The sequence below is a fragment of the Chamaea fasciata genome, unplaced genomic scaffold (assembly GCF_029207755.1).
Source record: "Chamaea fasciata isolate MVZ Bird 193981 ecotype frontalis unplaced genomic scaffold, bChaFas1.0.hap1 SCAF_21, whole genome shotgun sequence".
In the NCBI taxonomy this organism is placed as follows: Eukaryota; Metazoa; Chordata; class Aves; order Passeriformes; family Sylviidae; genus Chamaea; species Chamaea fasciata.
The window spans coordinates 3,931,224-3,955,419 of record NW_027094106.1 but is presented as its reverse complement, the minus strand read 5'-3'; the positions used below and the strand labels follow the sequence as shown (position 1 = coordinate 3,955,419).

The 24,196-nt window shown below is 51.2% G+C and overlaps 1 protein-coding gene across 5 annotated transcripts in view; it reads right to left on the bottom strand.

The window, feature by feature from the left end:
- Positions 1-24,196, bottom strand: part of ATP2A3 (ATPase sarcoplasmic/endoplasmic reticulum Ca2+ transporting 3) — a 54,524-nt gene that overhangs the window by 23,411 nt on the left and 6,917 nt on the right. For 4 of the 5 annotated variants that reach the window (XM_066201675.1, XM_066201678.1, XM_066201674.1 and 1 more), the window contains exons 2-8: positions 11,386-11,403; positions 10,892-10,974; positions 9,602-9,706; positions 8,731-8,869; positions 5,430-5,510; positions 4,961-5,046; positions 3,963-4,427 (exon numbers count right to left, since the gene is read on the bottom strand). In XM_066201675.1, the coding sequence (XP_066057772.1) occupies positions 3,963-4,427; positions 4,961-5,046; positions 5,430-5,510; positions 8,731-8,869; positions 9,602-9,706; positions 10,892-10,974; positions 11,386-11,403 (977 nt within the window). Of the gene's footprint in view, positions 1-3,962; positions 4,428-4,960; positions 5,047-5,429; positions 5,511-8,730; positions 8,870-9,601; positions 9,707-10,891; positions 10,975-11,385; positions 11,404-12,050; positions 12,070-24,196 lie in introns of those variants that run through there. The other variant, XM_066201677.1, reaches the window with a different exon arrangement.

Below are 24,196 nucleotides of genomic sequence, written 5' to 3'. Positions count from 1 at the left end.
CCCAAGTCCCTCTCCAGCTCTCTTGGAGCCCCTCTAGGCACTGGATTGGGGCTCTGGGGTCTTCCTGGAGCCTCCTCTTCTCCAGGCTGCAGAGCCCAGGTCTCTGAGCCTGTGGATGTTTTGGCAGATTTCCAGGCTGAGAAGTGGGCAGGTTTGTGGGCAGTGGAAACAGTCCAGAGGAAATAGCTGTGTCTTATGAAGTTAAGAGGAGAGGTGAAGTTTCCATCACAAAAATAATATGAATAATATCAGGAGCAATAGAAGGAGGTGGGAATGCTGCAGCTCAGCTGGAGGCTGCTGACAAGTCAGGCTCACAGAGGGGCTGCCCAGCCTCTTGTACTGCACAGTGACCAGCAGCTCCAGCATCCAGCCAGGGGAACGCAGCCACCAGCACCCCTGGGCTTCCCCCTGAACCTGCCCTGAACCTTTTAAAGCCATGCCTGTGATTTGGGGTTTTAATGCACCAGAGAGGCTGGAAGGAAAATGTAACTACATGCTCACAAAGAGTGCACCCTTCTCCCAAAGGGTTCCAGCACCTCTCCTCCTTTCCTGTCCCATGGATCCTGCCCTGGCCTGGTGCTGTATCACACAGCTGGATGCTGCTGGTGTGCATTTGCAGGAAGCACAGGGCACTTGGGGATGCACCATCCCTGGAGCAGCACATGGCAGCAGCTGTGGGCTTGTGGGGAGGACAGGTGTGAAGGATTCATCTCCACTACTCTGTATTTTCTGTAGTGTCTTTAAAAGAACTACTCATCGAGAGGCAGACAAGGCAGGATTGCTGTCTGGGATTGTAAGAGCTGTAATCATCAGTCACTATTCCATCCATCAATCCATGGATCAGCATCATTTTCCTCCTGCACTGGAAGCAGCCCCAGCCAACAGGGACCCACTGGCAACTGGCACAGCCCTGGGGACCCCCAGCCAGGTCTCCCAGTAATTAGGGGCAGGTTTAGAGAGAGAACAGTGCTGAGCCAAGGCACAGGGACCCGGAGATTGCAAAGCAAACAGTGCCCACAAAGTTCCTGGGCACCTGCACCAGGGACGGGAGTTTGCATGTCCAGGCTCTGCTGCAAGCGTTGTGGAAAATAAACCCCTTTCTGCTCTTGTTCCCCAAAACACCAGCAGCCATCCCAGAGACAGCCAAATATCACCGACCACCTCCTCCCAGACTTGGGGTGCCAGCATCTTCCCCCCCACTCCTAGCCCACATCTCCACTTTGGATCCTGATTTTCAAACGCCACCTTCCCAGAAAATTGAGGTAGGAATCATAAAAGGGTGCTGCAAGTTTTAGGAGGGTGATTTAAACATGTGAGAGCAGAGAGAGCTGTGATACTGTTCTGTCCCTTCTCCTCCTGCCAGGCTCCCATTGCTCCCAGCTCCAAGCTCCATGGTTGGGAGGAGGCTGTTCCTGGTTCCTCCATGGGCTGGGGGAGACGGTGATCTCAGAGACCCCTAGCTGACCATACAGTGACACAAACCACAGGTTTTCTCTGACTTACTAAGTGGGTTTGTGGCCTGGTTACTGTAACCTGGGGTGGACTTGAGGTCAGAGCAAAAAAGCGCCCAAGTCTTGGCCGTCCTGAGCGGATGAAGTCCCCAGCACAAAGCACCTCATTTTGGGGGGCTTTGGGGGGCACAGACTCACCCCTGCTGACCACCTGGGCCCACGTGTGTCCTGCTGCACCCAGAGGCACAGCACAGCTCTTGAAACCCAGCTGAGGGTTTAAAACCAGCCCTGAAGCCTTTCAGGAGTCACTTCCCGGCTCGACAGACCTGATGCCAGCAGTGAGACAGTGAGCAGGACCCGCTCAGCAACAGGCCCTGCAGCCTGCTCACCAAATTAACGGGCAAGTTAATGAAATCACACTCCATTAATCCACTTTCCCAGGTTTTTGACAGGGTTTTCTGGCTGTTCACCCCCGTGGCTGAGCTGGCTGTTTGGCACAGGAGCGTGTCCTGGACACACCAACATCTGCCCAGCACAAATATTTCCCCACCTGCCACTCCCAGGGCCCGGCAGCCCCGTCCTGCCCACGTCAGCACGGGGATCCCTGTCCATTAAACATTAACAGCCCTGCCTGTGCCTCCTGGGGCCAGCCCTTCTCCCAGTGTTGTGCCCTGGGAGCCAAGTAAATAAACAGATACTGCATCCAGCCAAGTGAATAAACAGACACAGGAACGGGGTGATGGGCAGAGGGGCTGGAGGATACTTTGACTTCTTAATTGATTTTTTTTCTTTCATTTTTGCAAAGCTGCTGAGTTTATTCGGCAAATGACAACTGATCCCAAAACCCTTGAATGCCACTGCCCCACTCTGTCCCTGTCCCTGCCTCAGTGTCACCATTCTGACTCTCCTGACTGTGCCACACTGCAGGGGATGGTGGCACTTCTCCCCAGGTTCAAAGAGCAGACCCTCAGGTAGGAAGTGGTTTGGGAAGGCATGGTCCCTCTTCCTTCTCCTCCTGCAGTGGGCAGAGCTCAGGGGAGACCCTAAGCACTGGGGTCACCCTGTCCTTGCTTCACTGCATCACTGGCCCTGAAAACGGGGTGGGGGGAACCTCCTCCTCACGTGAGACACAGGCAGTTTGGTCCCTACTTTCTTCCAGCCCTGTCCTGTATCATTCACAGGGCAGAAATACCAGACATTTCCACTCCTCTGCAGTTTGTGCTGAGCTAACCAGTGGCCAAAGCCTGTGGCCAGTTTGCAGCACTGTCACGGCTTCCCACCAGACTATCTGCGTGTCAGAGAGGAGGGACGCTGGCCAGGTCCCTTTTTTCCCACAGCAACACATTTTCCAAGGTTCTTTTATAAAAACAACATGCCAAAGCCATGTAAAATGCTTTCCTGACACTCATGGATTAATGGGAAAACTGAGAAATACTCAGATGGTCCAGGCTTTCCTAACAAGTCTCCTCTCCACATGGCCAGTCATGTGGGAGCAAAACTCTCTGGTAGATGAGGAGCCTCCAAACTCTTCACCAAACCACCCCAGTGCTCCTTCCATCAGAAATGCTTTCCATGGGTCCAGACTTTGTAATTTTGCGTGGTCCAGGATTTCTCACTGGTTAGGTTAAAAACGGGGAGGAAGAGCAAGAGAGCAGAGGAGGCTGATTGCATCAGCATCTCCACGAGCTCCGTCTCAGCGTCACATCCCAGCAGGAAGAAACATTCCCTGGAAAGTGACCCCTGAAATGAGACTGCAACACAGCACCTCCACAGTGGTGTGCTGATCAAAACGAGTTTTCTAATTACACCCAAGCCAAGAAAAGCCCAGATCCTTATAGACCCCAGCCAGGGGAACCTCGAGGCTTCCTATAAACCCTCTTCCCTGCCCACCCCCACATTCCTAACGTGACACAGCTCTGGTGAGCAGGACACAGAGCCCATCACCACAGCATGGGTTGCTCTTAAGCATCTCCCCTGTGTAAGAAATAGATTTGTAGAGAATTCTCAAAGCCTGACCGAAGGCTCACATGGTATATGTATCTGTACGCAAACCTCAAGATAGAAAATGCTGACTTAGAAATGCCATGGAATAGGACAGACATTGTTGTGAGAGAAATAGAACCAGAAACAAGTTTCAGATGATAGCCTTGCAAATAAGACTAGATATTTAGAGAGAGAAAGAGAGAAATAAATAGAGAGATAGAAATAGAACTATTTCTATTCTTTCTAAGAGAAGAGAAACAGAACTACGAAAGATGCATTGCAGTAGGACCCACGAGGGGTGATTTTAGATGACTGGCTTCAAAGCATTAACCGCATCGTGTGGCAAAAGCTGATGGGCCAAGAAACACTTACATATTGTAATCTTATATATATGCACATATGTATATGTACACACATATATGTATATATATATACTATACTCTTATGTATTGTAATTAGGAAATAGATGAGCAAAGTGTATAATCCAACACCCCTGCACCTGCAGACCCCAGCCCAGCCGGCTCTCACCCGGCACACAGACATCTGGTTGGTGGTGAGGGTGCCGGTCTTGTCGGAGCAGATGACGGAGGTGCAGCCCAGGGTCTCCACCGAGGGCAGGCTCCTCACGATGGCGTTCTTCTTAGCCATCCTGCGTGTCCCCAGCGCCAGGCAGGTGGTGATGACGGCGGGCAGGCCCTCGGGGATGGCGGCCACCGCCAGCGCCACCGAGATCTTGAAGTAGTAGATGGCGCCCCGGAACCAGGAGCCGCCGTGCACGGGGTCGCTGAAGTGGCTGATGTTGATGACCCAGACGGCGATGCACACCAGGAAGATCACTTTGGAGAGCTGCTGGCTGAACTCGTCCAGCTTCTGCTGCAAGGGCGTCTTCTCAGGCTCCGTCTCCACCATCTGGTTTCGGATCTTCCCGATCTCGGTGTACACCCCGGTGGCAATAACGATCCCCACGGCCTTCCCAGCTGCAATGTTGGTGCCCTGGGAGGGGAGGAAAGGAGCAGAGTGGGTATGTGGGCATGAAACCTCTTGGTTTGAGCAGGGAAATGGGTTGCTCATTGTGAAAGGAGAACGTGAGATCTTGGTTAAGGGAGAAAATGGGACATCTTGGGTTTTTATATAAACCCACCCTAAGGAGCAGGAGAGCCCTTCCTGTGAGTTGTAACCCCTCAAGGAATCGACTTCTGCTTGAGAAGAAGATGAGAAAGGAGGAAACCCAAATTTGCAATAGCTCCAGGCTCAACCACAAACCTCTTCCCCATCCATAATGCATCCTACTTGACGGAAAAAAAAGTGCTCTGATATTGCCCAAGGTATTTAAAAGCCTTACGTACCACAGCCCAAATGAAATCCAAATGAAGCAGGTTCTTATTTTTTTATGGATTTGGGGCTCTTTTTATGGATTTAGGTCTTATGCATGCACTTCCTTTCTCTGCTCAGAGATCTCGCACATCCACCAGCCTCTGCACTTTGGAAAACCACAGGAGGGGTGGAGACAGGTGTAAGGGACTTACAGAAAAAAGCATGTTCTTCTTGTCCTGGTTGACAGCCCGGGGATCAGGGATGGGGTCAGCATGTTTGATCACCGACACAGACTCCCCTGCCAAGACAAGAGGGGAGAGATGGACCACCCATGTTCCCTCTCCAGCCTCAGCTCATTCCTGTTCCAAGCCTGCATCACACACCCCACAGCGCTCTAGGGCAGCACCAAACTATCCAAACATCCACCATGGGAATGCCAAACCCACATGTCACACTGGAAAGCCCCAGGCTTTGTGTTCTGCAGGAAGGATACCCAAGCACCACACGCATCTCACCCATGCCGTGACTTTGAGCACCTGGGAAGGTCCAAGCATCATCTAAATCTTGCTCTCACACTCCTTCCCACCCCAGCAAAGTGCTTATCCCAGCATCAGCTCCAAAATTTGCCTCCAGGAAGACAGCAGAAGGAAGTTGCCTCTGCTCCATGAGGCACACACGCACCTGTGAGGATGGACTGGTCGACCCGCAGGGTGGTGGAGCGGATTTCGATGATCCGGATGTCTGCTGGAACCTTGTCACCAACTGCAAGGACAAGAGCAGAGCACATGGCACTGGCAGCACCCAACACCCTGGGAATGGGGATAGCAAACCCCAAACCGAGACCAACCACATGCAGGTGCGCAGCAGCACCCAGCCTGGAGCAACGAGGGGTCCATGAGGGGTATCCTGCACTGGGATACCTCATTTCTGCATTTAAAGCTTTGTTAAAGCTTAATTTTGTCTGTCTATAGTTTACAAGTCTACCCCCAGCCAAGCCCTGGTGGTGCCCTGCCTGCTGTGCTGCATCCCCTTCCCCACCAAGTCTCTCCTCTTCCCTGCAAAGTCCTCCTGCACCCCCATCTTGCCTCTTTCCTGCAAAAAAACCCAGAACGTCCCCATGTTGAAGTAATCCGAGCTTCCTAATGCCAGCCTTAACCCTGCTTCAGGTTTCTGTGGGCCGACTGGAAGCTGTTAACCGTGGAAAATCTTCTGTGTCCAAGACAAACAACCATCCCTGGCTCTCCTGGCATGGCACAGTGGGCACAGGTGAAAGCTGCCCCATCCACTGCCAGCCACCCAACACCGCCCTCCAAGGCACTAGTGCTTCCTTAAAAAGAAACACATTTAAAGCTGCTTTTCCTGCTGCGTTTCTTCCTCCTGCTCCCTTATCTGCTGGACACAACCACGCTCTGATGCTTCGGAAATACTGAGGCTGAGGGAGCCCTGGCTCCCAGCCCCTCACATCCCTTACACAGCACTGCCAGCTTGGCTGCTAACGATGCTCTCAAATCCCAGAGTTTAACAAGTGCTTCCTCCCGGGCCTCGTAAACCCCTCTCAGCACCGCGGGAAGGGGCTGGCACCGCTCCACCACCCAGCCAGTTATTCCAGCTGCAGATCCCAACGCTCCAGGATGCAGCAGCAGCAGCATCTGCCATCCAGCCAGACCTCCCCTGCTCCCTGTCACACCTATCTGGGGGACACTGAGCTGGGGGCTTGCCAGGACAGACCTCACCGAAACATCCACTTCATGCACAGACTCTGCATCTGTTCAAGGGGGCTGGAGCATCTTAGAGGGAGCAAAGAGCTCCTCTTCTCCTGGGAAAGACTGGAAGACTTGCAGACATGAGCTAAATCTGCAGAGGAAGACTCTTGCCACAGCCAGGGACAGAGAGAGCCCTGGTGCCACAGGGGTGGCACTTGCTCCAGGGTGCACAGTGACTTATTATCCCACAGAACAGAACAGACCTGGCCTGGCCATTAGCCAGGTATTGAACATGTGCTGATGCTCCCAGCACCACAAGTGTCCCAAGAGAAAGAGAGAAAAACAGGAGGACACTGCCTGGCCATGGCCACTGGCACTGCCCGAGCATCACAGGGCTCACAGCAACCGAAGAGATGCTCTGCCGGCACTTTTTGGGAAAGGCAAAAGCTGCCTGCACCAGGACTCACCCCCATGGCCTTGTCACAAAAGGGCAAAACTCAGCTGGGTTTAAGCAGCCTGCCAACTTCCAGCCACCCCCCTCCTTGTCTCAGTGTAACAGGTTTCCTGCTCCCTGCTGCCAATTTTTTTTTTGCATTTGCACATGCAAACAGCAGCCAGTCCCTCCTGCCTGTGTTGTCACATATCCAGGGCATCACCTGGATGTCCACTGCAGGTTCAAAGCTTTTCCTCCTGGAGTGCTTTCCTTTCAGGCACCTGACAACACCCTCACCACTTTCCATGACCTCCTAAACCCACAATTTGCTAATAATTTGCAAAACTCCTCCGGCGAGCTCAGCTCTTTCCGTTCCAGTCGCAATGCTGATTGTGCCATTAAAAAGTAATATTGGGCCGCTGATGGGCAGGCAGTATGCACTTGATTTGGGGAAAGATGGCAGAATTTTATTAATAATTCATTAATTTAATTAAAGGCCAGGTCAGCAGCCGGACTGCATTGTGAGAGCTGGTTTGGGAGTGCCGCCAGCTCACCCAGCTGAGGATCTGGCTGGCTTGATCCTCCCTCCATTATTTTTGTATTCATCTTCCAGCTGAAGCCCAACTAGAAGACATAAATAACAGCAAGCTGGCTGGGCACGGGAGGGATTGCAGCATGTTTCCACCAGCAGGGCCACGAGGAGGAAAGGAGAGGATTAGTTTTGTGGCTCTGGGGGTTTACGGCATCATTTTAGGAACAAACAGAACGGAATAATTGGAATGCATCCTCCCCAGCTCTGCTGGGGCAGGCAGCACACCCCCAGGCAAGCTCTGCTGAATGCACAGCTCCAACAGAAGGGCTGGGGGGTACAACCCACCCAGAGGCAGAACCACCCTGCAGCTCGTCCCCTTGGCCTGTCACCCTCGCTGGAGAAGCAGCCCCAGCCTTCCCACACAGGCTGCCTGCAGCAGCACCCAGCACTGGCCCTGCACCCACGCCCTGGCCGTGGCAGAGCCGCTTCCAGAAAGGCGGAACCTTGGCGGAAAATGCAAAGCTCCCCCAGTTCTTCCAGAAACAGGGGAAACCCTCTCGAGACACAAAACCTGCGGCAGAAATGGATGCTTCTGTCTCTTTTCTGCTCTTCTCTACTGCCTGATGCTCAGGCGAAGCCTTGGCAGGCTGAAGAGTCTCAGCTTTGGGGGACCCCTCTGGCCAGTACCACCTTGTGATGGTTCTGGCTTATTTTCCCCTGCCAAGGTCGGGATTAATACACGGATTAATACATGTTCAGACTTGGATGTTTATTAACTCTTATCTATTTACAGACTCATGAGCCGTGAGCACTAACTAACAAGTTAGTGAAATGAGGTAAAATGGAGCACCTCTAACTCTTCCCAAGGTTGTTTAAGTGCTAATCACCCAGTAACGAGGTGACACATATACTAGTTATATTTCTGACCCAGTAATGACCACCCAAGGCCCACAATGCAGACCTTTTTCACCTTATTACAGAAAACCACCCAAACCCATGAAGAAGGAAGAAGGTGAAGAAGAAGGACCCAGACAATGCCCAAAGTCCTCCATCTCGCCCCATACATTACTATATACTAAAATCCCAAATTCAAGTTTTTTCACCCTGTGAGATCACGCAATACCATTCAAACCACACACCCACAACCCCAGTGCTACCACTCAATTTCAGAAGCCTGTTCCATGGCCTCAAGTCAAATGTAGTGCCTGCTTGAGGGTCAGTGCCCCTCAGCACAGAAAGCCTGACATTTCCAGCCTCCAGGGTTCCAAGACCACCTCCCCAGCCGACCCCAGGCCCTGGGGGGATGGCACCTACCTGCCACCTCCACGATGTCCCCAGGGACGATGTCGCGGGCGCGGATCCGCTGCACCCCGCTGCGGTCGGCGCGGATCACCTTCCCCATCTCGGGCTCGTACTCCTTCAGGGCCTCGATGGCACTCTCAGCATTTCTCTCCTGCCAGCAGAGAGGAGCAGAGCTGCTGGTGCCAGAGCTGCTGGTGCCAGCAGGCTCCTCCTTCCCCACCCACTGCAAAGACAGGAAAACCCAAACCCCCGGCCCTGACTTTGGAAACCATTTACACCATGGATGGGACAAGCACCGTGTCTTCTTCAGCCTCTGCAAAATGATTCCAGCTGGTTTAAACCACCCCAGCTCCTGGACACTGCCTGGACCTTTGGGGTTGATCATCTCATTCTTGGTTTGGGAAGCAGTGTATCCCAACCAACTGTATTTTTCCCCATCCAGCAGCCTCAGATCAAGCTGCAGATTCATTCTTACAATGAAGAGATACAAAAGAGGAGCATCACTGGCTGAAGCGTTTGCTCATCCCCCAGGAGGGACACAGTGAGGTGAGGGACAGCAGCCACTGTGGCTTTCTGGTGGACAGAGCAAAGACCTTCCCTCGAAAAATGCATTTGGCCCTGGCCAGGAGACAAGCAGTTTTTGCCTGGATAACCGCAAGATAAGCTCCAACCTCCAAGAATTGCCAAAGAAAGACTGAAAGAATGAGCCAAGAGGCAGCCAGCCACTGAGCATGTGTGCAGGGGCATGGGGAAGCACAGCCAACGTGAAAACTGAACCTTTAGAAAATGAGTTTTCAAGGGTATGAAGCAACCAGACCTTTAGATGAGGGATCTCAGCCACGTGGAGCAGAGACCCCGAGGGCAGGGGGGAGCTGTGCCTCACCTGCCACACACCCACCACAGCGTTGGCAATCAGGATCATGATAATGACAATGGGCTCCACAAACGCCGTCGTGGTCTCCTCTCCTTCTTCAAACCAGGCCAGGATCTGGTGACAAGAGAAAAGAAGGAGCACAGCGTGGTTCAAACAAGAGCAGCAACATTTTGAGAAGAATGATGGAAACAAGAGACAACAAGTGGTTGGTTTGCTGGAGAGGAAACAACCTGGAGGTGGCCAGACCCACAGGGCTTGTTCAAAGAGTGGAACTGCCATATCCCACGGCTGGAGCCTCCACTCCTCTGCTGGGATAAGCTGCTGCATTGAACAAGTGGGGCTGGAGCAAACAGCCGTGCAATGCCTGAGGGAGTGTTTGCACCAGGAAAGCCTCTCTCCTTGTGCTTAGTGCACCTGTGGGGAGACCATGGCCATGGGCTGATGAATGGGGAGACCAGGCAGCACTGCAGCCCCTCCTGGGCAGAAGGTCAGTGATGCAACATGAATAACCAGTGCAGTAAGAGCAGCTCTGCAGAGCAGGGACTGACCTTGTGGCTTCTATAACCCTGAGCCCCCTCTCCAGCCCACAAAGGCCTCATACCATTGTACAAATGAAGCACACACACAAGTATTTCCACTCCATTTAACTGCTCATCGACCTGCACTGCGTCAATACAGCAACACCTCTCTGCTCTGCCACAGAGCCACCAGCACCAGGACCTGAGCTCTGGCACAGGGCTTCACACCTGCTTTACCTGCATTCACTTCACCGCATGTCATTTTGGGAATGCAGTAAACCCCACAAGGGACCAGCCATCCCCCTCAGATACCCATGAGTCACATCTGAAAGGAAGAGACAAGAGTCTCAGCTTTGCCATCCTACTGTTAGACACATTGACTTACACGCAAAAAAAACCAGTCCTTCTCCAGCACCTTGATGGGAAACATCTCCTCACGCAGAGTTCCTCCCAAAGTAGATTGTGGGCAAAACTGAACTGACAGTTTCAGTACTGGGGCACTGCAAACTAGGCTGAAACCATCAGCCTGGAACAGCCCTGTGTGAACAGAAGGCAGCCCAGGGACCTGTTTGGTATCACTTTTGGATGGATCAGCATTAGTGAAAAATCCTCCAGTTTTATCTTTAAGCAGATGCGGTGATATTGCCACTATGCCCTAGGAACCACTGCTCTGCTGCTGCATCTCCTTCATCCCCCAGGCACCTGCCCTCCTTTCCTCTTTGGATGTCACCTGAGGCCAGGTGTGCCCCAGAAGGTGCCACCCCAAGCTCTGGGTACTTACAAAGGACAGAAAAGCTGCCATCAAAAGGATGCGGACGAGTAGATCTTCAAACTGCTCCAGCACCAACTCCCAGAGGGACTTTCCTGGTGGGAAAACATGAAGCCAAGCATAGTCAGTGCTCACAAAAATCCTCACAAGACAGGCAGAGCACTGAGGCCTTAAGACCCACAGAACCACATCCCTGCTTGCTTTAGGGCCAAGGGCATTGGGCAGGACATACAGCATCGCAGTGGGGGATTCTCTCTGAAATGAAATGCTTTCACTTCTGGCACCGCCCTGGTTTTACCGGGTCTGTTTTTAGCTACCAGAACCAAATCCTCTGTGTTTCTATTCACAGAGGTAGCCTCACCATCACAGGGAAGCTCTACTGTCAGCCCAGCTTTCTCTGGGATTAAAGCCAAGATTAAAAGACCCCAGAGATTCCTTGTTCCTTGTCCCCAGCACACTCCACGCAGACTCAAGGCATGTACCACCACCTCCAGCCCGTGACTTACCTTCTTCTGCAGGGAGCTCTGTGGGTTTTCATCAACGGCCCAAGGAGCGCAGTACAGCAAAAAAAAAAGATAAAAATAAAAAAGATAATTAGTGATTTGGACCCAGACAAACAATCCCTTCCCTTATGCCCAGCAGTTCACTCAGTACCCCAAAATGCAAATTTTTCTGCACAAATTCCCACATCAAGGCGGCTTTTCCTCAAACTTCTCAGTCCAACACCAAGTAAGCAGCCCTGGAAACATAATTTCCCTGCTGCAAGTGGCTCCGGCAACATTTATTCCTACACTCAGCCTGCCTAAAAAAATATTCCTCAGGAGCTGCCCTCTCCAAGTCCAAGACACAGAAGTCCAACCATCCCATAAAACGCCCTGCCAGAAACCCCATACAGCCCCACTGGGGACTGTAACTTTCAGACCACATTTCCTACTAATCTGTTGTACTTTACAGCCTGCAATGGTCTAGGAAACAAATCCAAAGCCCATGCTCAGCTGCTCCAAGCTGTCCTCCTGAACACACCCCAGTGGGTGCAGAGCCTCCATCCACACTGCTCCCAGGCAAACCCAAGCCTAGTCACCGCCAGAAGCTGAGAGCTGAAACCCAGGAGCTCCCAGGCACCCATCAGAGCTTGCCCAAGACTCCCACATCCCCAGGTGGTGACCATTACCTTCACATGCACCAACGGGTCCCACAGCCACTGGACAAGGGGAGGCCTTAAGGTTTCAGCTTTTCTACTTTCCATCTGTTTGTAATCCTGCAATTCTTTAGTGTATGACTCCAAACTCCACACACAGCGTGAGAGCGTCAGACACAACAATTCCTCTCCAGGCCTGGGAACCAAGGACACCTCACTGCCTCAGGTCCCGAGAAGTGTAAACAAAAGTGAGTTGGAGGGGAGCAAATTTGGGCTAAATTACTTCATTACTTGAAGTTGTAATTAGAAGATTAACCTCCAATATGCAAATGGAGCAATCTTAGAAAAGTATGAAAACCCATGACCTGCTGTCCATTTTGGGTGCAGACCCTGGGGGGCTTCATCTGCCCTAAAGGTACCCGAAGGCCCTTCAATAAATACAATAGCTTTTTATTCTCCTAATTTTGTCGGGCCTCTGTTTAGAGGTAGTCCAGAAAAGGCGTCAGTGCACAAACCCTGGTATCCTCCAAGGGAATCCTCCTGCTCCTGGGCAGCGAGGGCTGGGCTGGCCCTGCTGGGGGCAAGGTTGAGCCCAAGACTGTGAGATGCTGCAGCCCAGGGAGAACTCAGGAGTGACCCCCTCCGATTTTGGTGGCTTGGCTCCATTTGCACCCATTAGAATCCCAGAGTGGTTTAGGCTGAAAGGGACGTTAAAGCTCATCTTGTTCCAGCACCCGCCATGGGCTGGGACACCTTCCACTATCCCAGGGTGCTCCAAGCCCTGCCCAGCCTGGTCTTGGACACTTCCAGAGATGGGGCAGCCATCAGGATAACCTGTTCCAGACCCTCCTCATCCTCACAGGAAAGAATTTATTACCAATATCCCATCTAACCGTACCCTCAGTGGGAAGCCATTCCCCTTGTCCTGTCAGTCCACCCCTTTTCCAAAGCCCCTCTCCAGCTGCCTTGTAGCTCTTTCAGGCACCGAAAGGGGCTCTAAGGTCTCCCCAGAGCCTTCTCCTGTCCCCAGATCTCTCAGTGTACTTCTGCACCCCGTGGGGGTGGCAGCTCTGGGTTAATGATTAGACTCAATGAACTTAGAGGTCTTTTCCACCTTTAACAATTCCATGATAAAACAAGATGTTTCTCCAACTCCTTGTGTTTCTGGGAGGGAATAAGGGACCAGATGAGTGCCAGAGGAAGCAGCCTGAGGCAGACACTGATGCCCCACCACTGTGGCTGCCTCCAAACACCCCCAGCGTGGAGCCCTAAGTGAGAGCAGGAAGTGAAACCTGCTCATCTGTTTTCCATCACCTATTTTCATGCAGAGGAATGAAAAAAAAAAAAAAAACCAAACCAAACCTACCTTCGCTAAACCAACCAATGAGAACAAGAAGCCTGAATGCACTCATGCTTCAAATTGCACCAGGTCCTCAGTGCTCACAGACACACCCACTGTGGGTTGGTTTAAACCCCACTGGGTCAGGCTGCCCTGATCCCCTGCCACTGTCAGACACAGACCAGTACATAATGCCTATAGTTACTTTTATTGCAAAAAGAAAAATTAATCTTGGAGCACCTTTAGCATTCCAACTCACTCTACAGAGCCTGTCAGAGCAGAGTGGCTCTTGTCCTCTCACAGCTAGCTCCTCTCCACCCCCAGCTTCCTCTCCCCAGCCCAGAGAGCCTCCAAAATTAAAAGTAGAAGAGATCCGCTGCTGCTATTTCCATCCAGCCTCCACTTCTAAGGGTGCAAGCGTGCAAGGCAGGAGGCTAAGGGCAGGCAGGTGCCCTGGGGGAGGCAGCTGGGGGTCCCACAGGTCTGGGCTGGGCCGGGGTGCCCCGGGGTGACTTTCCACCCTGAGCAGCCACCCGAAACACCACAGCGCTCTCAGTGCTTCTCCCACACTGTGTCTGCACCAAGACTGGCAGCAGCTCTGTTCACAGAGCCAGGGCTTTGCATGAGATTAAAGCACCAGCACGGGTTTCTGTGAACTCAGGAAACACGTGCACTGGGGCAGGCAGCTGAAACACTGCAGTGACACACTGACACTTTGCCACCTCTGCCACCAAACCTCAAACGCAGCGATGCTGCTGCAGGCACCTCCCAAACCCCAATTTTGAGTACAGTGATAACCAGGCAGCTCTCTGCTGTCAGGGACTCCTTCCACCATTCTTCATGGGGCAGCTCAGCACCAAACACCCAGAGAAAAAAGGGCAGAAAGCCACGTTTATGAGCCCATCAATAAGCCCACATTTTTGGGGGTGAACTGATAAAAACACACGGGAAAGCATGAAGGTTTGGGGCTGGAGCTTCTTCCTGTCACATCCCAAGTTTCACTAGACATAAGAATGAGTGTTTGCACCAGGAAAGCCTCTCTCTTTGTGTTTAACGCACCTGTGAGGAGACCATGGCCATGAGGTGATAGAAATACGAGGGTTTGCTACTTCCAAACCCCAAGTTCTATGTGAGCCAGCCCCATGGCACCAGCAGTGCTGCCGTGTCCCATCTGGCCAGGAAACCCACCACAGGCAGGGAACCAGCAAAATCCCCAATCTGTCCTTCCCTTGGGACAACATGGTGAGTGCAAACAGGCTGGAATGGAAACTCCTGGCTGGCACCTGAATAGCCCCTTTCTGTGAATGGTGGCTCAGCACAGAAACCCAGCTCTGGGCACGAACTCCCTGACACGGCCAGAACACAAATGCAGGGACACCACCAAGAGTGGAAAGCGGTCACGGTGGCTCAGAGAATCCCAAATTGGGCCACCCAAATGCACCATAAGTACCCAGCTTCCCCAGCTGAGCAGCCCCATCACAGGACCTGCAGCTTGTGGACACATCTGTGGCTCCTCTGCTCCTGCTCTTCTGCATCACAGCTTTGGAGAGCAGAGCCAAGAAAGTGGAGATATCCCAAGGAGTGATGGATGTCACAGGGCCATTCCCACCAGCAAAAGAGCACCGTCCCCTCTGGGTTAAGACACCCCCAGTCCCACTGCCTCAGAGGGCTTTGCCTTTCAGGGGCACATCCACAGCTCCAGGGACTGCTGAGCATTTGCAACCTGCTCTGAGCTCGTCACATCATGACACCTCCCCTCGCTGTGCCATCACATCATGTGGTGACGTTGGCTCATAGCAGGCTGCAAAATATCCCCGCAAGATGCTCTAAGGGCATGCAAGGAGCCCTGGGCAGACGCGGGGCTGGCGTCGGGCTATTTTAGCAGGAGGTTGGTTAATCTCCAGCTCCTGCCAACTCAAACAGGGCTGGCAGCCCACGGGCTGGCGCCTGCACCATGGCAGGGCACGGGAATCAGGTGATGAAAAGGTAAATAAACACTGGTGCCACCCACGGGCACAAGCACAGGCGGCTGCCCCGGGGCTCTGTGACAACCTCCGTGTCCCCGGGGAGACCCGGCCCCGCCGCCCCGGCCAAAGCAAACACAAACTGGGACAGGGTGGCGTTGGGGGAGCTTTCTCCTGCTGCAACAGGAGCAAAATTCCCTGGAGAGCATCCCTACAGCAGCCGGGGTTTCTCCACCCTGCGCTGAGGTACTGCACTCCTCTGCTGCGGGGAAAGTGAGGCACAAGGGGACACTGTCACAGGCCAGCAGCGCGTGGTGAAGCAACCCCCGGTGCACATCCAAGTCCGGGGTGCAATCCACAGTAGCAAACATCCTGCAGGGTGAGCACTGAAGTTCCATTTTCCCTCACCATCTCAGGAGCTTCCCTTGGATAAAATCAGATTTCCCTCATGGGAAACACTTCTGCCCCCAAATGATGTGGGAAGAGCATGATGCCCTCTGGGAGAATAATGATGAGCATCACGCCCAGGCCCAGCTTTCTGCTCTAAATAACTTAATTCAAGCTATATTTCTATGTTGTAATCACCTTTTTTTTTTCCCCCCTTGCCTTTAATATCTTTTCCCATATGCGGAGAAGGGGAAATGGATGTGCAAAATAAGGGATGCATCCAACTCCTTTAGACTTTGCTGACAGGCAGTAAAAAAGTAGTCAAAAGGGTAAGAAAACCCTAAAACAACCCCAGCTGGGAGAGTAGCTCCTGTCCTGTGACAGAAAGCAGGAACCCAGGCAGGGCTGCTCTGGGATCCTTCCAGCACCCCACAAGACACCGGGCAGGATAAACTGTTATTTTAACTGGCTGCCTTTCCCAGGGCCGGCTAACGGGAAGGATCCCATCCTGGAGGGATGTCTGCTCTGCCTCATCCCCGCTGACAGCCAGCGCTGCACAAAACTGCTGGATTGCACGACCAGGAGAGGCTTTGCCGGGGTGTTTTAACACTCACTCAGCCCATAAATCCCACCCGAGGATGGAGTGTGGGGCTGCTCCGCATCCTCGAGGTGAGAAGTGTGAAAACCAGCGTTTGCAAGCCGTGCGCCCGGGAGCATTATCCGGGGTGACAAACACCCAAAGCCTAACGGTGCTGATGCTCCCTGCTGCTCCCAGAGGACAAAACACAGTGATCCAAGTGCTGTGCATGATTTAAATCACCCACACGACTTCCCTTTGCGCCCAAGCACCGCTGCAGCCAGCCCCGCACCTCCCGTCCCACCCCATGTGCCAGGGCAGGAGGTGGCTCCGCTTGGCCTCCCTCACCCTCCGGGAGCTGACACTGGACCCACACCCCACAGCTGCTGCACCAAGATGGGGGGCAAACACACCCCAAAGCTCACTGAGCCTCCCAGCAGACGGGCCCCATGTGTTAAACCCCAAGAGCCAAGCAGCCACCCGAGACCCAGCACGGTGAGGGGCTGTTGTCGCTGACCCCAGCCACCCACACATGGAAATCACAGCCCTGGCTGGGCACAGCTGAGAGCGTGTGAGCCCACAGGCCTGCAGCAACCAGCACTTCCAGCTGTGCCGCCCGAGGAACACGGGGAATAACCCTGCCTTAAAAACGCCCGCATGGGATCACAGGACGGTTCGGGTTGGAAAGGACCTCAAAGATCATCCTGTTCCAACCCCTGCTTCGGGCAGGGACATCTTCCACTACCCCAGGTTGCTCCAAGCCCTGTCCAAGCTGGCTTCAACACTGCCAGGGATCCAGGGGCAGCCATCCCCATCCTTGTGCCACGTGGCCACAGCCAAGCTCTGCTTTGGACCACAGCCAGAGGATTCAGCCCTTCCCCTGCCCTCCACCGCCCAAAGGACCGGTCCCAAAGCCGCGGGTGGTTTCCTCCTGTGCCTTCCCCTCCAGACAGGAGACACTGGTGGCTCTGGGTGTGCCGTGGGTGGGGAGGCCCTCCAGCCCCAGCACCTTATTTGCCTATCGCCTCACAGCTGCTTTTTCCTGTGTGCCAGGTGAGGTTTGCTCACACCAGCGACAGCCACTCATTCAGGGCTGCTTCAAAAGGCATCAGAAAGATAAAATAAACGAGATACAACCCCCTTCCCATGGCAAACACCACTGGTTTGCTGTTCCTGTAATACCCCAGCATTCATCCTTGCTCCAGCCGTGCCCTGCACTTCGCAGAAGTCCAGAAACCTTCTGGCTGTGGGATCCACCACCCCAAAAATAAGCAAATTCAGGCCAGCTGGGGATGGCAGCAGCTTGGGGTGGGCGAGTAGCACACGAGGATGCATGGCAGGGGTTTAAGGGCCAGAAACAGCCTTGCTGTTTTCCAGGCAATGCTCTAGGGTAATATGATCCAACCGTTTTCCTCACTGGCACCTGGATGCTGTCAATGGCTGGCAAAAAATTCAGCCCCAAAAATTTCTGGTTTGGGTCACAAGGCCTCCTGGGGCAGACAGAGCTCCAGACCAGCTGCTCATCCCACCCTCCCACTGCTCTTCCAAGCTCACAGGTTCTGAACCCAGCCAGCACCATGGATCCCCCCAGGACAGTGACGGGGTCCCAGTGGGGAACTGGGGGCACCAGGCACCCACTGCCCCACTGCAGCAGCCAGAGGGGCAAAGCTGGAAGGCTCATGTTTTCCTTTTTTGGCCAGCTGAGCTGGTCTCAGCGGGTCAGGGACTAGGAAGTGCAGTTATCCTGGATGTGCCCCCCAACAGCAGCAAAGTACCAAGCAAACCCAGCCCAACACTGTCTCCCTCTCCCCAAAAAATCAGACACCACCACCATGCCCCACTGCCCAGGGAGAGGGAAACAGGAATGGAGGAGGGAGTGTGGCATCAGACCAATGGGCCAAGAAGCCATGTGAAATAAATAAGGAAAGCCTCACCCATCCCACTTCAAACCTCCCTTGTTCTTGGAAATGGCTCATCCCCAAAATGTTGGGCAGCACAAGGTTCCCTTCACTGCAGTTCAGGGGGTGCTGGCACAGGGCCATAAACCCTGCCCAGCCCTGAGCATCCTCCTCCCATGCCACACTGAAAAGCAAATTGGCTCCCTGCAAATATCCCACCTCCTTTCCTTAATGCCAGGAAAGTAAGTTCAGAAGATTTTGCCCATTTTGCTCTGAAAAATGAAGCTGCCACTCGGGCTTGCCGCTCCAGCGCCCGTGTGGCGTTTGCAAGGATGAAGTCTGGGAGGAATTTGAAAGGAAAAAGCTTTAGGGAAATGGATTTCAGGGTGATGTCCCATCACCCCTGTCCCCATCAGCAGATCCCAGGATCACTTTGGGAGTGGGAGGGAGAGGGAAGGAGGAAACCCGTGGCTCCAGCCAGGGATGGATTATTTGAGCAAACTAAAAGCAGCGGTTTGTTCCCTCCTGCACCAACGCAGTGGAAAGAATTTCCAGCTCCGGCTCCCGGGTGGAAAAGCTAAAAATCTGCATTTAAATAGTAACGGTTTTGGAAAAAGAAGAAAACAAACCAAAACCCCCGCAACCACTACAGGAGCTTGAAGAAAATAAAGCTAAAGGTTTGGTGGATTTTTTTAGTTTTGGGGTCGTGTTGGGTGTTTTTTGCTTCTTCCTACCTCTGCTTCAAGCAGACCCTTTCCATAACTGCAGGGAAAGGCAAGGGAGTGACTCTGCCTCACCTGGGAACCTTCTGCCAAAATTACCGCAACCCCAATCAAGGGATATGCTGCAACTTCAATGTATTCTCTTCCTCCACGCTAGAAATACCGTTTTATTTCCTCCTTTATCACCCTAAACCTAATTTTTCAGCTTAGTGTTAAGTAAAATGGGAATTTTTGGCCAGTAATGTTTTCTCATTGTTTTGGGCTCTGCTGCAGCCTCCTGCCCTTGGCTGCTCCCCGCATCCTTGAGATGCTCAGTTGCCACCCAGAGCCAGCACGGGGAGCAAAAAGCCCCAGCCAGGCCAGGGGACAGGGCAGTGGGGGATTTGTACCCCCTCAAGGCACACTGGCCAAACTGGCCACTTGCAGTTCATAAAAAAACCCTTCATAACATTTTCCTGGCAGTGCTGGGAAGCAGTTTAGGAAACCAAGCACAGGGAGCTGCACAGTGCCAAGAGTCCCAGTGATGCCCCCAATGCTAGTTCAGCAGAGAGTGCCCAGCCCCAGGAAGGATTCAAACACCCCAGGGCAGGAACCAAAAATTGGGCTGAGCCTTTCAGCTGAATTCTGCAAGAATTGGGAAAGAACAAGGTGGGAGCGTGTTTGGGATTTTTTTTTTCCTAAAAATCCCAAAGGATTTAAGCAAAATCCTATTTTTTTCCTAAAAATCTTTGAGCTGAAAAGACTCCAGGTAAGAAAATGAGAGTAGGATGCATTTTTCCTATGGGATGTATGTGATTCTGGAGGAGAGATGCTGCTCAGAACACAGCAAATGCTGCTGTGCTCAGTGGGGGAACAGCAAAACTGCCTCCCCAAGGACCAGCTCCACTGTCCCTTTACACTGAGACAAGCAACTTCCATGAGGCTGTAAGCCACCATTAAGGATCTCACATTTGCATGTCTTGGAAAATAAGCCAATAAATAATAAAAATAAGTAAGAAACAGAAATGATAAATCACATTACAAATGTACACAAACATAAAGTTACATAAAGCCCCAAACCTGCAGCATCAATTTTAAAAAGGAAAAAAATACAAAACAAAACCAAACCAAACCAAGAAGAGCTACAGGATATTGCTTTTAAATCCAAACCGCATCTTTCCCCCTTCCCTGCCAAGATGAGGAACCTGCTCACCCTGACCCCTCCAAAAGCTGATGTTTGTTTTAATTGCTGTTTTAATCTATATATGTTTTAATCAACCGTGCTGCCGCCTGCAGCCAAGCCCCAGGGCACAAACTGCGCATTTATGGGGCGTGAAACCCCAGACTGTGAACACTGGGGTGGAAATGAACCCTGCCCCAACTCGGGGCTGAGCGGATTCAACTCCATCCTCGCTGTGCTGTGGTCTGGAGGGACTTGGGTTGGAGTATTTTTTCCATTTGTTTGTTTTCTGGAGGAAATGCTTCTGTCAGGGCAAACCTGTGGGGAATATCAGTTTGAACATGGCATCCCATCCCAACCCATCTCCCATGATAAATGAAATCAGGATGACAAAACACATCCAGTGTCTCTGCAGGGTGCTGCATCCCCCGACCCACACGGGTGCTACCGAGCCGCTTTTAACTCAAACTGAGATTATCAATCGTTAATTTATTTTGCAGAACTCCTTGCCCCAGATGACCTGCCCCCACCCCTCCCTTTGCTTTTTCTGGTATCTGTTCTCAGAGAACAGTCTATTTTCAGCAATCCTCTTGGATGGGTTTTCACGGAAAATGAAGTCTACCCGGCCCTTAGTTTGGATTATATCAGAAGAAAAAAATTTCTGTAGGATAGAAAAGATCTGTTTTTCTGGATGGGAAAAAGGAGTAAGTTGGACAATCAATACTTTTCATGGATGAACTCTCTGAGGATCGCACATTTCTGTGTAGTTGAAGGAGTTCCTTTCCTGGAACGAGATACTCGGAAATCCCTGGAAATACGAGTCCCTTCTAGGGTTTTTTTTTTCATAATCTCCTTCCAAATATGTATAATATCTGTGTGCATGACTATAAAGATGAAATATTATACATATATATGCGTACATGATATCAACATATATTTGTGGATAAGGATGAAATTTTATAGACATTGATATAAATATATAGATGTATGTGTGTGTATATATATATGCAGGAATATCTAAATATATCTGTGTGAAAAAGGGAAGAATAATTTGAATTAGGCTTTATAAACAGAAGAGGAACCCCAGAACAGGCCTGAGCCGGCACTGCAGAGCAGCCCCTTCTCCTGGGTCACCCTGGCTCTCAAAGCACGGAAAAGCCCAGAAAACCCCCAAAGGACAGCCCAAAGGTGACCCGAGGGGAACCGGAGCAGGCGGAGCAGGACCAGAGCTCCATCACTTCCCCTCTCCCGCCCTGCGCTGCTGAGCCAGCCGTTCTCATTTTTACTTTTCCACTCACTCCCCACATACTCCTTAATTTAGCCCTTCTGTTGACTCGGGAGGCTGCAAAATGGAAAAAAGGAAAAAGTGCAAATAGGCAGGTGAAGGGAGGGTTATCCCGACCTCGGGAACAGGCGGCTCCTGCTCCGCAAACTCGGGCTGGGCAAATCCCAAATCCCGGGGGATTCGGCCACGCCAGAGCCCGGAGGCAGCGCTCAGCTCCTGCTCCGGGATCTCGGAGCTTTCACTCCCCGAGGCCGGGGAAAAAAGAGGAGAGAATCTCCCCCACCCACACAGCCTGCCCCCAGAAAAACAAGGGATTTTTATCGCCAAGCGATGCAAGGAAAACTGTTTCCAAACCAGAAGAAGAAACATTAATAATAATAATAATGATGATGATGATAATAATAACAATAACAGAAAACCAATCAACAACAAACAAAAACCATCCCACAAAAACAAACAAACAATGAAAAAAAGGCAAATAAAAACTTCTAAAAGAAAAAAACCACACCCCCCGACCCGACTTATGTATAATTATTTTTTTATGTTTGATAAAGCACATATCTAACACAAAAAACCCGGAGCCTTTCATTTGCTCTGAGGACGACTCTGCGAGTGCTCCAGGGGGTTTCTCCAGAAAGACAAGGGAAGAAGAAGAAAAAAATAAAAAAATAAAAGGCGTTTTGGCAATTCATCCCCCCAGGAGGACACGGAGCAGCTGTGGGGACCGGTCCCAGCTCCGGGCACAGCCGGTGGCTTTGGGGACCCCACGGGTGTGCTCGGGGCAGGGAGAGCCCGGGGCACAGCCCAGCCCTTCTCCCGCATGAACTCACATCCCTCCGCCGCCTCCCCCCGCGCCGCTCGAAAACACACCGAGCGGTTTAAATAGCAGGAAACACCCGAAGCAAAAATACCGCGGGCAGGAACCCAGGGGCACAGGGGACACGCAAGAGCAAGGAGCGGATTTCCTCCCCAAAACATCGCGCCTCCGCCGGGGACCGTGACCCTGCCGGGCCCAGAGCTGTCACTCGAGTGCTTCACCCTTCGGCAGGAGCTGCCAGCTCCCCGTGGGGACAAACTGATTCTTATTTAGTAGTTGTGCTTTGTTGTCCCTCCATAAAGGGGTCGCTTGTTCAAAGGTGTCCCGCAGTGACTTGCAAATGTTAGGGGGGGGATATTGTTTATTTGTATAAATAAATAAATAAATAAATAAATAAATAAATAAATAAATGGATGTATATATATATATGTGTATGTATGTATATGCGTATGCATATGTATGCATAAAACTTACCAGTGGAACTTATCAGTGGGTTAATAAGTTATATTAGCTGGTTATCAAGTAAGACACATATAATCTCAAATGGGAAATTATATACCTATAGATAATCTCAAATGGGAAATGATATACATACATAAAACCTCAAATGGGATACGTATAAAAGTTACTAGCGGGTTCATAAATTATATTAGTTGGTTATCAAATAAGAAGTATATCTTCTAGATATACATACATAAAATCTCAAATGGGGATATATGTGTATATATATATAAAAGTTAGTAGCAGGTTAATAAGTTATATTAGCTACTTATCAAATAAGAGCTATATAATCTCAAATGGGACATTATAGGCATATATATAATCTCAAATGGGAAATGATATATAAAATCTCAAATGGGATATATGTGTGTGTGTGTATATATATATAAATTATCAGTGGATTAAAAGTTATATTAGTTGGTTATCAAATAAAATAAATACATATATAATCTCAAATGGGATATATATATATATGTATATGTATATATGTATATATATAAAATCTCAAATGGGACACACATGTACAATCTCAAATGAAAAACATGCATATAAAATCTCAAACGGGATGTAGAAGTTTGTATATAATCTCAAGTGGGTTCATGTAGGACCAGAGGGTACAAAGCCAGGACCTGCATCAACACATCCAGCAGATTTCTGAGCATTTAAATTTTAGGAGGATTTTGATGATCAGAGCAGACAGTGACACTTAGGTTTAGGGCTACCACAGATCTAGACTTTAACAAGAGGTACAACACTTCAGATTTCAGCCATCACAGGTCACGAATTGATGTTCTGAGTGTCCAGGGATGTGCTGGACCAGGCAACCCACGGGCAGATGGGATCACCACCAAACCACAGCCTGACCACAGCCTCGCCACCTCTTCGGGTGAGAAAGAGAAAAGGCTTTCATAGAGTGATAACGAGCAGCCAAACCTCAGAAACTGCGAGGTTCCCACAGCAAACCAGCAAATACTCGTCATAGACATGAGGTGAATCGCTGGCAAGGATTAATTCCGAGCCTCTTCAAAAGAGCAACACTCTGGACTCAGATGTGACCATTCCTTCACGAGATGACTGGCTCGACTAAGGCGAGTCACCCACCGAGGCACAGCCTGGAGAGGAACCCACCAGCTTTAATCCTGATGGGAATGAGGAGAATAAGGAGGCTCCAGTGCAGCTCTGTCCTCACCGGCATGTGGGGGAGCAGGCAGCTGCTGCAGCCCGGCCTGCCAGGGGTTAACCGCCCACGGAGGAGCCTCCGGTGCACGCTCACGTCATGGAAATACTGGAGTAACCACAATTTTCTCTGCTGCTTTTTGGCTCCGGTTTTTTTTCAACATTTCTACCCTTCCAGATCTCCGCTACCTGTTTTCCAGAGAGGTAACTGGTTCCAACAGCAGCTCCACTGAGCAGCCGGGGATTTTTAAAAAAAATATAGGTGATTGTTGTATTTTTACTTCCAGTGCTACCAACACTGAAATACAAAATAAAAATAAAAAAAGACCATGAGTAACGACGCCACCAAAAAAA